Genomic DNA, 15,107 nt, shown 5'->3' on the forward strand with positions numbered 1-15,107 from the left:
TGACTTCATGTCTTCCTAGCCCTTCTTGGCAGAGTGCCTTTCAGCTGGTGGCTGCTTGATGTTTACTGACTGAGATAGGAATGTCCTCAGCCTGCTGTCTGAGGCCCTCCAGCCTCCCTCCCTTTCTAGCCTTTTTTCATATTACTCTCCATTTATTCTTCTCTTCCCAAATGGACTAAGAGATGATTCCCAGTTGGAGAGTCTCTTCTCAGACTCAGGTCCTGGAGTCTGATTTGGGTCGGGTCCCTCGTCAACTATGGCCCCTCTTTCTCCAAGACCTACCCAAGAGCTGCTTCCTCTAGTCCCCCTCTGTAAATCAAGATGTGTTCACTTATCTATGGACATCTTATATTTGCCCAGAGAAGTCTTGAGGGCAGGGACTAGAGTCTTTTCTGTAGAACAGTGTTCAGTATATAGCAGGCTCTTAACCGAGTGTGGTTGTATTGGATTATTGACTTTTGGAAATTAAAAATGACTGAATGGGACTGGATGAATGTGAATATACCAGATATTTGCTGATTTATTTTTCTGTCTTATTTTAGTCTTTGCATCTTTTGTGGGGAAAGAGATGACTCGTTCACAGAAGAAGGCTTGGATCTCCATTACTGGAAACATTGTCCTATGTTGACAAGATGTGAACACTGCAAACAGGTCATGCATTATACTGAAGCCAGTTCCCATCCAAGCAGGACAGTCTGAGCATAATTTAGTCATAATTTATGAGAAGATAAAGGAAGAAAAGGAACTTAGGCCCCATTTAACAAGAAAGAAACCCTTAAGAGAAAAACCAAAATTTGATCATTTAATTGGGGGTGGGGGTGGAGTGTGACAATGGGGTTAAGTGATTTGCCTAAGATCACACAGCTGGGCAATTATTAAGTATCTAAGGCTGAATCTGAACTCAGGTTCTTCTGACTCCAAGGGCCAGTACTCTATTCACTGCACCACCGAGCTGCTGCCCGTTAATGAACCAGAACAAACTGTTTTCTATTTCTTCATTTCAATAAAGAAGAAAGGGAGCATAAACATCCTTAGGTTATAAATTTACAACTGGAACAGATCAAGAAACTGTGGCCTTTTGAGATGAAGTGACGTTCCCAGAATTACCCAAGTAGTAATTCCTGACCCAGGGATTTGAAGCTGTAATTCAGTGCTCTTTCCATAAGAGTCTTTTCTCCATATGCTTTCGTCCTCAGTTGAAGAAATATTTAATTGAGCAAATGGCAAATAGTCTTTGCTTCTCTTTTCAACAGGCACTAAAATCAGCCATGAGGCTCTAGACAATACTGGAGTTCTTTAATAGAAAATATTTCCTTTCTCAGAGAATTTTGAAAATTGTCTTGGTCTGGACATGATTCTTAGGCTTTGGTTTATGCTAGTCCAAGAAAATAGCTAGATAAACCCCTCAAAATCATTTCTGGGATTCTAAAAGGGCAATTTACCAGTGATGTTCATTCCTCTAGTATCACCATCCTGAAGAGCTCAGATCTCCGATATCCTTGTGCCTTTCCCATTCTCTCATTTAATGTCACTCTGACCTGTGAAGTTGTCAGAGGCTTTATTTGGCCTATATCCATGTCCTTGCAGTCAATGAGAAGAGCAGTATAAGGACTATTGACTGTGTGACTTTGGACAGGTCTCTCAACCTCCTGGACTTCAGTTTCCTCAACTGTAAAGTGGAGGGGTTGAACTGTAGGTATCTGAGATACATCACTTCCGGCTCCCATTCTTTGATTCCACAACTTCAGAAATAGCCTAAGGAATTTTTAGACCTCCTTTCTTGTGATGATTATGTTTCCAGAGGATGTTCCCTTTGTATATGCTGAACAATAGTTACATTTACTTTCTAGTATAACTTTTCCTATAGTTCCTGGTGATTCTCTGTAAGAAAGTTTACATTGACCACTTTCCCAACAGATGTTCTGTGGTGGCATCTAACTTGCTTGAAAACAGCTAACCAAATAAAATCCTGATCATTTCATTGAGGTGGAATAGGAATAATAAGTCTACTCTATTGAACTTGGGTGTGTCTTTGTAATGGCTTAACTTCCAAATATTTCCAGATATTTTCTAGAAAAATCAGACCTCCTCTGATTGAAATGGATGAGCTTATTTTAGTCTTTAAAAACCCTAAATGGAAAGCTGTGCTTAGGAGCAGCTAGGTGGTACAGTGGATAGAGCACTGGTTCTGGAGTCAGGAGGACCTGAGTTCAAATTTGGCCTCAGACACTTTAATAATTACCTAGCTGTGTGGCCTTGGGCAAGCCACTTAACCCCACTGCCTTAAATAAATTTTAAAAGAAGATTTGGTGGGGGGGGGGGGAGTAGCTATGCTTAGCTTTGAATAGATTCAACATATTAACAAGATAATATCAAACTAAATCAGGATCTGAGAATTCCTTCTTCATTTTTAGAATTCCATACCAACCTATAGTCCCTGGTTTTTACCCTTTTAAAATGTCCTTTTAGAAGCCTCTTTAGCATGGAAACAAGTGAGGGATTTTTATTCTTCATATTTGTTGACCGAGTTTAAGCCTGAGTCTGGAAGGAATAGCTCAGTGCTAAAGAAGGAAGGACAAATGGACTTCCTTCTTAATCTCCGTTCCATGTATTCCATACATGTAGATCGTGTGTGTTTATGTATCTGCAAATACTCACGTACCTAAGCCGGGGTGCAGGCCTGCCTTGATGTGAAATAGATGTGCACCCCAGCAGGACCTTGTCTCTGTCCCCAATAACTAAGAGGCTTTGCTGGTTGTTGGTATCTGGCTCCAGGTGGTGGAGATAGCCAGTCTGACCGAACACCTGCTGACAGAATGTGACAAAAGAGAGGAGTTTGGAAAGTGCCACCGCTGCTGTGAAGCTGTCTTCAAGGAGGAGCTGCCCAAACATATCAAAAGCAAAGCTTGCAATCGTATGTAGCTGGCTCCCCCAGGCCTCCCCGTGCTTCTGCTGTCCCGCTCCCTCAGAAGTTCTGTGATAAATCTGGCAGACACCCAACAATCATTTATTGAGGGGCCAGGCCCTGAATGTTAGATTTGCCGAGAGCCCTGTATAACATCAGCATGTAATGGTGGTCTCTCCTCTGGACTTAGTGTGCCTGGAAAGATGAGCCTGTGACTGAGAAACGGCATCTTCTCTAGGGAGAAGGTTAATGCCTCGGGTTACCCTGTACTATCTCTCTGTATCACTGATAACATTCTGTCTAGTTAACTCAACAGCATTTTGCTTAATGTCATTTTAGCTGCCAGATCAGAAAAGCTTGCAAACCGGTGTCCTTTGTGCCATGAGAATTTTACACCAGGAGAGGAGGTAAGGAGTCTAAACATTAGTCTAATAAAGCCTGACCTTTGTGATGTAATTTTATTTAATTAAATTGAGGGTAACAGTCCAAAAAGAAGTATGAATGATTATAGTATAATGGTTGCCTCTTTTACCAATTAGAATAAATTTATCTAGACTTTCAGAACAGTTATCCTAAAGTAATTTTTAGATTCTGATAATGTTTTTTTATCACTAGAGCTAAGTTGAAAATAAGGTTCCAGAGTTACACAACTGAGTTAGCTTTTCTAAAACCATCCTGTTTCACTCATTCAAGAATTGAGAAACACCCAAACCCTGGCATAGATCTATTATCTTAGAAAAGACCAACCCTCCCTGCCGAACCCTCCTGGGCAGGGCTCGGCCATATCCATCCTTGGGTTCACCACCACCAGTCTTGACCCTTCCTCAACATCTCTTGATGTTACAGGAGTGTGAGTCGGTCACTTTGATCATCCTTTTGTTCTGTGCACTTGCCCTTCATATTTTCTTAGGATGTCTTTACCTGGTGACATCTTGTATTGCTGTTCTCTGATTGGAGATACCAGAATAAATGTCATAAAGTTCTGAATAAAATCCAAAAATACATTGTTTACAAAAGGGCATATTTGAAATATAAAGATTCATGTAGTTAAAATGAGGGACTGAAGCAGAATGTTTTCTTATGTTTCAAGTACATTCAAAAAAGTAGGGATGGCAATCATGATCTCAAGACATCTGTAGAGATACATAGGGTTAAAAAAGATGAGCTGGGAAATTCTTATGCTTATAGGAAATATAAATAATGGAAAGTCAGTATTTCACATATATGCACTAAATTGCATTGTTTCTAAATACTTAAAAGGAAAAGTTGAGGATGCCAATATGCCCCTTTCAGACCTAGAAAGATCTAAAAAAAAGATAAAAAAGAAATTAAGGATTTCAGTTGAATTTTAGAAAAGTTAAATGTAACATCTCTTGTGTTAACTAAAAGGGAATTAAAAAATAAATATATTTCTCAACAGTGCTTAACAGTTTTACAAAAACTAAAACAATCAGTGATCCAACATTTTAAAGGAAATAGATTTTGATTCTTTAAATTATATAAAGTAACCTTAACTATGGTATCAGAAAAGGCCCCAAATTCTATAAGATCTACTTCAGTTGTTAACTAGAATAATTTGTTCCTTTTCCATTGTGGCACAGCAGCTTTGCTACTTTCATTGCTTCTGATGATTTTTGTTTCTCGTTTTGGTAGGTGTAAAGTGTTACCTCTAAGTTTTTATTTGTGGTGTCTATGACTTAGACCCACAGTTCAAAGAATAGAAGTGACTTAGCAAAAACCAGAGTCAAGTCTAATCCAGGTCTGGTTCTCTTTTCACAGATAGACCCTCTCTGCTTCACCAACCAGTCATAGTTCATAGTAACTGTTTCCTTTTCAAACTGATTGATCATTTGTTTTGAATTGTGCCCACACTCAACCAGAAGCATCCAGGATAGTGTGGGCTTCCTGTGCTGATAGGGTGACAAATGGAAAAGAAATGCTCAGCAGGAAAGGACATGAGTGTTTTGTAATAGAGACTTTCTGTCGGTGCTCAGCAGTTTTGATGGGATGTGGGCAAGCTATCCCTCTAGTGCTGCAACTCCTCCTCTGCCTGGTGACCATGGGGTCACACCAGGCTCATCCCAGCCAGCCCAGGGCACCCTGACCACCGCACCCAGCTCCCCAGGGGCACCCTGTAAACTGCCCCAGCAGCCCAAGGGCATCCTTGGCACCACCCCCCCAGAACTCTGGGGCTCTGCTGCCTCAGTAACTCATTCCTCCTGTCTTCTGTGATTTTTAGGCCTGGAAATCTCACCTGACAGGGCCAGCAGGCTGCACAATGAACCTGCGCAAGACATACTACTTGCAGAAGATACAAGCCACACAGATGGGTAGGGTATTTCTGCCAAGTTGGTGAACACCAAGCAGATTTTTTCTTTTTTTTCTTCAGGATCTTCTCTGTAAAGCAAACTGTTCTTCAGTGAAAAAGTATTTCATATGATAGATACTTTTGTACATAAACTCAATGAGGGCAGGGCCTGTGTCTAATGTATCTTTTGTCTTTTCTACTTAGCATGGGGACAGCCAGGCCTAGGGGCATTTAGTGATTCTGGGAGAGTGAGTGGGGGTCTGCCAGCCTAGCCCAGATGGCCATGCAAAAGGCCTCAGAGCTTGAATGTCTTTGACCTTCCTTGTCTGTATGAGTGTGGAGAGGTCTGCTAAAAACAAGCAAACTCCCCCCTATCATTTACAGCCTTCATTTTGGCCTTTGCAGGGAACAAGTTCAAAGTAACCAATTTAAAGAAATGTTTTGGGGTTTAATTTGTTTTTTTAATTTTTCTTCTGACTAGGGAAAACTTTGATGATGCCCTTTTATTATACATAGAATGAACTTAATTCATGATTCAGGCAGTGGAGATCTGAAGAATATGTTTGTTTATTTAATCATAGCTGCAGGTTTTTTAACCCTAATGACATGGCAATTGTGTCTCCATTTCATTGTCTCCTAGATGTGGATAAGAATTTATTCAGTCTTTGGTCTTTCTGCTGCCAGTGATTATTATATATTTTACCAGTGGTCTGGATTCTTATCCAAACAGACTGGTTTTGATTTCTCCTTCCCCACCAGTCAGCCCAGCCAGATGCCCAGGTGGCCCTGGCTTGGATTCAAGCCCATTGTACCAATTGTGTCCACAGGCACAAACCTCAGGGCCCCTGCCTGCCCCCACCCTGAGAGTGTGAGTGGGTCAGTCGGTCAGATGGGATGCAGGGACAGCCTTTCTTGGGATACAGTTCATGATGATAGTCTCCATTTTAAGCCTCTGCCTGTATTTAACGTTTCTGTGTATTTTCACTGCAGGGAAAGCAGTAGACTCAGTGACGGCCAAATCGGGCACTTCAGGATCCAAATTTGGAAGCAAGATCCCCACCCCCAAAGGAGGCCTGAATAAAAGCACTAACAGGGCATATACCAAACGATGACAGATGACACATATTTTCTTGCCCCTTATCTCCTTGAGTGACTGAGCACGTTTTCTGACTCCATAACATTTCTTGTAAATCAATCTTGTGGACACGACCCTCTCCGACCTTCCTTCCTGAAGTGCAGGCAGCTGTTCCTCGGCCATCAGTAGCATCCCCCACGTTAGGACCCCTCAGTCAGACCCAACGTAGTGACTTGTACGTACTCAACTGAGGAGTTGCATCTCCTCCAGAGCCTAGGAGGCTGCTGGCATTCCACCCTGCCCAGTTTCTGATCCTGTCTTGGGTTCCAGAAGGAATGCCATTGTCTTAGAATCCAGAAGCCACCCAAGTTGAGCTTTACTAACAATTGACCGGTAGAACAGGGAGCCAAGGAGCGACACGATAACAACATCCTTTATTAGTTGCTCTTCAAAATCTTAAAAGTAAATAACACGCATTTTGCCAACCAATCTCCACCAAAACGCTTCTCTCTGTGTGGTACAAAGTGATGTTAGCTCATCAGAACCTTGTCTTGATCCCGGCCCAGCCTGGCCTCGCTGAGGGAACTGTCCCAGCCCTGGTAGAGTCGGGCTTAGGGCTGCTTCTGTCCTGCTTTTGTGTTTGCTGTGGCATGGTGGTCAGGCGGGGTGACCCAGCTGCACATACCTTGCTATCCCTGAAAGTAAAGGTAAGAAAGAGAATATCCAGGAGAAAGCCACTGAAGATCCCTCTCCAGTTAGTACTCCCCATTCCTGCTCATTTTTCGCAAGGAGCTCTCTACCCATTCTATGCTATGGGCAGCAGGGTTATCCCTGATCCTGGCTGCACGCACAGTCCCCCAAATGTAAATATTAGCACAAGACTTGGATCCGGATCATGCCTTTTTATTGAAGGGGCTCTGAGGTCATTACAGTATAAATAATCCTTTTTAAAAAATAATGAAAGTGCTTTCTGGCTGATATCATGTGATCATTTGCATGTAAATCCAATTGATTCTTAAAAACATTAAATAAAATTTGGGGCTGGTTATATTCTAATCTGGCACAGAATCTCTTCCCCAAAATACTTACTATGTACACAAAAGTGTATCTAGTATTTCTGAAGCAGAGTCAAGCATTTACTCATTTGGGACCATCATTCCATGCCTTTGACCTCTGTACCATAATTCCCTAAGGAAGTTTATCTTTCAAGAAGGGAAAGAAACCCCCTTAATATACCAAAACATTTATTTGGATATGTCCTGAATATAAGAAGGGAATATAAATGGCTTTCAAAACTGAAGTGCTCTGACCCATTTCTCGGACACTCTGCGATGATACCTCAGTAAACTAGCAGGTTTTCTCTCAGTGGCTATTGCCAGAGATCCTTTGTTTAGAGGGGAATAGCCATGAAAAACCAGCCAGTATTTTGACTAACTTTTCTGACTGTGGACATTCTTCCTGGAGATTTTTTTTTTAAACAACTATTCTTAAATAGTCAGGCTTCTGTCCAACAGATTAGAAAGAAGCTGTCATGCTTTTCTCTGGAAATCATACATGCTTTCAGAAAAGACTGGCAAAATGAATTAATCATCAGTGGCAATCTACTGGAGATTTTAATATTCCTAATTAAGAATTATTTTATATATTTTAAGACAGACTTTTGTTCAATTTGCTTCTATGAAATAAGGAAAGTCTAATAAGCATCAGGGGGAGGCACTCTTTCTGGCTACTTAGTCATTGTGAAACTTCTGTAAATTCCCACTTTGGTCAAAGTTACACCATTTAAGACTGACTCATAAGACTGAAAGTAAAAACTACCATGGCGCTTGCCATTAAGTATATTTTATCTAAGAATAAGAAATGAGCCTAAACAGTCCATAATGAGCACAGCATAAAAGTCTTAAGCTTATTATTAGTGATCACCTTAGTCTCAGAGAAATGACAGCTGGCTTTTTCTAATAAAGTGCAAAAATGCAAATTGTTCTTTAAGTTATCTTGGTTCAATGAAGGAAACATTTGCCCCTCACCCAGATGAGCTTTGTAGCTGTTGTCCGTGTGTTCATAGTACAATTAGGAATTATCCATTATCCAAAGAATTACTTTTCCTTTCCGTGGGGAGGGATGAGTGAAATTTGGGTGAAAGGTGAAGTTTAAGCTATTTAGGCCAATGTGTGGTGGGCTGAAGTTGAATTGTGGTCATTAGACAGGAAGGATATCTTGGTAAGGATTGATTCTACTGAGAACCTTGAGTCACGTCACGTCTTCGACTTTCCTAAAGAAATTGTGTTTTTAAAGGAGCAAAAGAAAAGAGAAACAACCATAAACTTTGTTATGTCATTCAGAAGTAAAATCTGAATGGAAACATTTCCATGATCAATGAATTTTCATTCACAAATAAGTTGTGTCTATGCCATAGTAACCTTTAAGGCATGGTTCTTTCCACGTAACTCATTCCTCTGAGTTTTCGGCAGTGGAGCTTTTTGGTACGATATTTTACGTAGCAATTTTGAAGGTAATTTTGCTACTTATGTCCTAATTTTCTGCTTGTTTTTAAGGAAATGGTTATAAGATAGCAACTCATAATTTTGTTCAAGTATTTAAAGATCAACCTCCATCTTAAATATATTTATTTAATAATTTGATCACCTCATAAAGTTTTATATTTTTATTCTAGGAGTTTAAGAAAATAATTATGTTAAAAAAAAACTATTCCAGTTGACTAGCATCCAATGCTAACTCAGCACTAATACCCTAAAAAAATTAGATGAAAATTTCTTAGGAGAAAATAGTGGTAGTGTTGCTACAGAAAGTTTGCACCTTCAGGTCAGCCCAGGATTTTCCCTCAGATCCTCAGAAATCTTTAGATCTTTGCTAAAGCAAGAAATTACTGACCAAACATCCAAGTGACATTAACTCAAATGTTGTGGAAAAGACTCATGTGTTTGCATATATAGGAATTATCCTTTATAATTTTTTGCATAATTATAGCATCCTTTCACATTCCAGTTGAGGTTCTCCACTAGAGAACATAACTGGTTTATTAATCTCTTTTTTTTGCTTTTTATATAAAGATGCCTCACTTTATAAGAATTGTAGTGTACAGTTTTGTTACCTTATTAGCACTGTATATGATTTTATAATTATGTTTCCATTTGAAACCATATTGTTTAAGCTTTATACAGAAATGTATTTATTTTAAATTGATAGATTATAGTGATTTAGTTGACAAATTTTGCTTTGAAAATGTTCTGAAAGATAAATGTCACCCCATCATATATTGTAAGAGAATGTATGTATATATATGAGCCTGAGTCAAGAGACAAAGGCAGAGATAGTGCTGTATAAGTTGTAAATTAAAGAAAATTTAAGCTCTTTGCCATTTGGAAAAGAGTCTCATCTGTAAAAGAATTCTTGGGTGGGTGTGCTGTTCTGAATTAGTTTTTCATTTTTTGCAAATGGAATTTACTTTCAAAAAGAAATAAACCAATACAATGAACAGCCCAGTTCCCTTTTATTGGCCTCTTTTAAATCCATCTATTTAGAAGTTTCTTAAAACATTCATGTTTCTCATTCATATGTCTTTAACACAAATTCTACCAAATTTGGGGATGGCTCCTCTTGCTGCCTTATCATAAGTGGCCAGGAGCAGAAATCCTATGAATGAAACAAGGAGGCTGTGATTAGATTAGAGAAATGATGGTTTTACAGCACTTACTCTCCTACGTCCTTGCCAAGATTTTAGATGACCCAAAAATCACTAACGGGAACATCGTGTGTATATCTACCCATAGGAATTTTATCAGGGAAACAACTATCTTTGAACAATGTTGGAAATGCTAGAGCAAATAAATCCTAAGCATTATATGGATTTTGAATATGAAAGACTGGTTGATTTGTATTGTTTGATACAAGCTCTTTTATTAAATGACATGCTTATTATTGGAAGAAATGTATGTTGTGACCAGGGGGATGCCCAAAGGGATCGAGCTCAATTAGAACTAGGGTTCGGTATGTTGGGGAGGAAGAGAAGTCAGTCTCAAAGAAGACTCAGAGAGGAATCAGGTTTTTTTCTCTATAGTTTGGCCTCCATCCATGACTTACACCACAGAAATCTTTAAAACAAAACTTTGTTTTATGCTTAAATAATGTGAATTTCAGAATTCCCTGCAGAAAAGGCTCGCATGAAACAATGTGGGAATCAGATCTAGAATAACTTTATTTCTTCCACCATAGATAACCCAGGACTTGCAGGAGAATAGTAGCAAATGATGTAAACAAAATATGAGTTAATATAACTCATTCTACATTCCCTGAAAGGCATGGACACTTGATGGGGCTGCTGAACAGATAGTTCACATTTACCTGGGATACCTATCCAAGTCAAGGTCCAGATCTGGCTGATCAGGGGTTGATTTTCTTTAGTCTTCTAGCTGTGAAATAAATTCTTGTTCGAGTCATTCCCCAAGAATTGGCAAGTCACTTGACCCTGATTGCCTCATATCCTCCAGTAATCCCAATTCACATCTGGCCACTGGACCCAGATGACTCTGGAGAAAAAAGTGAGGCTGGTGACTTAGTACAGCCTCCCCCACCCCCACGCAAATCCAATTCATGTGCTTTGTCATGGCATCACCACCCTGATGATGTGGTCATCTCTGAAATATCTTGAGCACAAGTACATGCTGCATGAAAACAGACTGGACCACAGATCATTGGCTGCCCTTTTGTCTTCTGAGTACAGATATGGATTAGGACTGCAGGTGGCCCTAGCTATGAGTTATTTGGAGTTAAGCGACTTGCTTGGTGTCACAGCTAGTATCTGATGCTGGATTTGAACTCTGGTCCCCCCCTGACTAGAGGGTCAGTGCTCTATACTTTGCACCATCTAGCTGCCATCCATTGGGGGTAGTAGGCTTGAGGAGGGAGGAAGAACTTTGTACTCCTTTTTATCCAAGGAGAAGAAAAGCACTGGAGGGTGAGGCCATGTTTCCCTCAGTTCTTAAATACAGAGAAGGGTGATTCCTTATTCTGAATCCACTTCCTCCTCTTATTAGACAATCGGCTTTAATTCAGCTCTTGCCATTAAGTATCAAAGGGTGCTTTCCATCCTTCCCTCAAGGAACCAGAATACATGGCCAACTCCATGGTAGGAGTCCTAGTCCAGTAAATGAGTTCATCAGATAACATTCCTGCTACAGAGAATTGGGTAAGACCCCTGGCCTAACACCACGCAACGGCAAAAATAATCATTTCCCTTTTATACTACTTTAAGTGTAAGTTATTTTCACAATCTTGTAGTTATACCCATTATAGAGATCTAGGAAAAACAAAAGTGGTGTAAAGTGACTTGTCCATAGTTACCTAGGTGTGGCAAGGGTAATTACAATTGTTTAGGACTTTAAGACTTGCAAAATGTTGTTCTCATAACCCTAGCAGGACATGAATACAAGTATCTCCCTTTTACAGTTTCCCAAGTTCCAACAAATAGCTATTGCAATGCATTTGACCTGAGTCTCAAATTTTCATCTCCCAATTCAGACTATTGCCTTTTCCCATGGACCTTCATATGTTGATGTAAAGCCTATGACAGTGTGCATTCAATAAAATCATTGCCTCCATGCTTCCTAGAAAACCTGTCTCTACTGGACATATCAAATACTTTACCAACTTCCAGTTGGATTGCTAGCCAAGTTAACCCCAAGATGTGTTTTTACCTCACTGGCAAAGCCTGATATCCTAGAAGAGAGAAAATGGACAATTTTGATTTTATATAGTTGTTTGCACAAACCAGTTAAAATCAGAAGAGAAACAGTTGACAGGGAAAGAAATCTTTATCATGGGATCCTCTGGTCTGTGTCTCCTATTTAAGCTATTTAAGAAACTAATTGAAATAACCATTTCCCCAGCAGATAATTTGGCAAAGAATATAGGCAGTTCCTAAAGGGAAATATCCAGGCTCTCAGTAACTGTATCAAAAAAAAAATCAACAAAGGCAAATGACAATTGGAGGAGGAGCTGTGGGAAAACAGGCACATCAGTGTGATATTGGTGTTGATATCCTGGAATTCTGATCAGAAAATCATCAAGCTGATTCAACCCCATACATATTCCTGACAATACTAGGCCTTTACCTTAAAACAGAAAAAAGGAAATAATCCCATATATTTGTGTGTGTGTGTGTGTGTGTGTGTGTGTGTGTGTGTGTTTCAGCTCTTTCTGTTTTGGCAAAAAACTAGAAATTGAGTGTCTATTAAATGGGGAATGAGTGAACAAAGTAACATGGATGTAACCATATCATTATACCATAAGAAACAAAGTGATCTCTTCAGAGAAATATCAGATATATGAACTGAGGCAGAGCCAAGATGGCAAAATAGCCCAGTAGAACTGAGCTTCCCAAATAAAACTCCACCAAACAGACCTAGAAAATAGATAAATCCTGGTGGGAAAAATTCAGAAAAAGTCACGAGTCATTTCCCCAACTGGGGCCATCCTGGAGAGAGGGGGAGGAGGGAGGTGGGCACTGGATAAAGTTCATAGCACCAGGGGAGAGGCTGTATGCCAGGGCAAGAGGAGGCTCAGAACCATAACGATCATCTCACTGAGGACAGGTTGTCAACCACTACTCAGTTCTGGGTCACTAATTCAGGACTAAGAAGAATTGAGCCCAGGTGGTATGCCAAGGAAGAAAGTTCAGAAACAAATGACAGTAAGGCTCAGACCCCAAGAGTAAAGCAGAATCTTAATTCCATCATCCTGCCCATCAACCTACAGAGAAATAATTAAGGCAGAAATCCCAGACCAAAGGAGCCTATGGTTCCATCACCCGGGACCAACAGAGGACTAATAGAGGTACAGTCTAATAGCAGTCTACTTTTTTCCCTTGGTGAGGCAATAAGGATTAAGTGATTTGCCTAAGGTCACACAGCTAAGTCTCATCAGTCTGCTCTTGCACAGACCCAGTCATAGGTCAGACCTTGGCCAGCCCAAATTGGGTGGGGGGGGAGCAAAAAGACTGCCCCGGATAAGACCCCTGGGAGTACAAAAAGCTTGCAGGTCGCCAGTCTGTTCATGAATACATTTGGGGTTTCCTTGGCAACTAGGGGGCAAAGTGGGAAAAAACCTCACCACTCACCTACTGAAAGAAACCTCAAGATGAAAATGCTTTGGAACACCAAGGCCAAAATACAAAGCTCCTAGCAAAGAAACTGGAATTACTTGTCATTTCTTTCCTCAGATTTTTTTACAGGTAAAGAAAGTAAGGCAAACAGGTTTAAGTGACTTACCCAGGATCACACAGCTAGGAAATGTCTGAAGCTGGATTTGAACTCATCTTCCTGACTCCAGAACTGGTGCTCCATGTACTGTAGGATAAATGTTATTTTTTGTCCTTCTTTCTTGAAGACTATGACATCAGGGAGGTGATGCTGTGAAGTGAACTGGATTTGACAGGGGCGGGGCGGGGGGGGGGGGTGTCTGTGCAAAGTCACCAGCTCTTCCAGAGTCATCTGGGTCTATTGGCCAGATGAATCAGGATGACTGGAGATGGACCTGGATGTGAGGGAATTCAGGGTTAAATGACTTGTCCAAGGTCACACAACTAGTGACAAATGTCTGAGGCAGAATTCAAACTCAGGTCCCCTGACTCTAGAGCTAGTTCTCTGTCCACTGCACCACCTAGGATAGAGAGCAAATAATTAACAGAGGGAAAGCATTAGAATTAGGAGAGACTGAGAAAGGTGTAAGGCTTCTCTTACACAGTGGGACTTTATCTGGAACTTAGAAGCAGCCAGAGAAGACATAGGCAGAGAAGGGAAGAACCTCCTAGTTATGGGGGATCTAGAAAAGGTCAATGTCACTGTATCAAAGTCCATTGAAGGAAAGGAGGTATAAAGTTTAAGAACAATGGAAAAGGTAGAGGCAAGTTATGAAGGGCTTCAAATGGAGGATTTTATATTTGATTCTCTCAGAAATAAGGAATTCTCACAGAAATAAGAAGGAGTAAGAGGAAGGTGAGATGGTCAGACCCGAGTTTTAGGAATATCATTTTAACAAACAAATGGAAAATAGACAGAAGCAAGAACATATCTGTGACAGCTGCCCATTGCAGTAGTCTGGAATAGATGTAATAGGGGCGGTTAGGTGGTGCACTGGATAAAGCACCAGCCCTGGAGTCAGGAGTACCTGGGTTCAAATCCGGTCTCAGACACTCATTAATTACATAGCTGTGTGGCCTTGGGCAAGCCACTTAGCCCCATTTGCCTTGCAAAAACCTAAAAGGAAAAAACAATAGAGGTAATAAGGGTCTGTGGTGGGAGGGGGCTTGGGGGAGTCAGGGTCAGAAGGGTCTTTTGAGAAAAATATTACAGGGGCGGCTAAGTGGTGCAGTGTATAGAGCACCAGCCCTGGAGTCAGGAGTACCTGGGTTCAAATCTGGCCTCAGACACTTAATAATTACCTGGCTGTGTGGCCTTGGGCAAGCCACTTAACCCCATTGCCTTGCAAAAACCTAAAAAATAAATTAAAAAAGATATTACAAAGGTAAAATCAGACCCAGGCAACAAGTTGGGTATGATGGGTGAGAAAGATTTAGTAGTCCATCTTAAGAGCTAGAGGATTGCAAATGTAAAATAAGAATTCCTACTAATTAAGAAGCTTATATTCTGATAGGGTAAGAATATTTATGTCTATTTACACTTAATATTTATGTAGTCTTCATATACAAATGAGATCATGAAGAGTCAGACATGATTGAACAACAAAATTAAGGCTAGTTTGCTTTAATAAATATAATGAATTCAACATATCGCTTTTAAAGT

At 40.4% G+C, this 15,107-nt stretch overlaps 1 protein-coding gene across 9 annotated transcripts in view; it reads left to right on the plus strand.

Annotated features, from left to right (window-relative positions):
* Positions 1–10,156, plus strand: part of CEP104 (centrosomal protein 104) — a 47,862-nt gene extending 37,706 nt beyond the window's left edge. For 8 of the 9 annotated variants that reach the window (XM_074218632.1, XM_074218631.1, XM_074218640.1 and 5 more), the window contains 5 exons: positions 543–651; positions 2,776–2,914; positions 3,245–3,312; positions 5,145–5,235; positions 6,204–10,156. In XM_074218632.1, coding sequence (XP_074074733.1) covers positions 543–651; positions 2,776–2,914; positions 3,245–3,312; positions 5,145–5,235; positions 6,204–6,325 — 529 coding nt within the window. In that variant the 3' untranslated portion in view covers positions 6,326–10,156. Of the gene's footprint in view, positions 1–542; positions 652–2,775; positions 2,915–3,244; positions 3,313–5,144; positions 5,236–6,203 lie in introns of those variants that run through there. The other variant, XR_012474621.1, reaches the window with a different exon arrangement.
* Positions 10,157–15,107: the final 4,951 nt, after the last annotated feature.

This window comes from Macrotis lagotis, chromosome 1 (assembly GCF_037893015.1).
Source record: "Macrotis lagotis isolate mMagLag1 chromosome 1, bilby.v1.9.chrom.fasta, whole genome shotgun sequence".
NCBI classification, from domain to species: domain Eukaryota; kingdom Metazoa; phylum Chordata; class Mammalia; order Peramelemorphia; family Peramelidae; genus Macrotis; species Macrotis lagotis.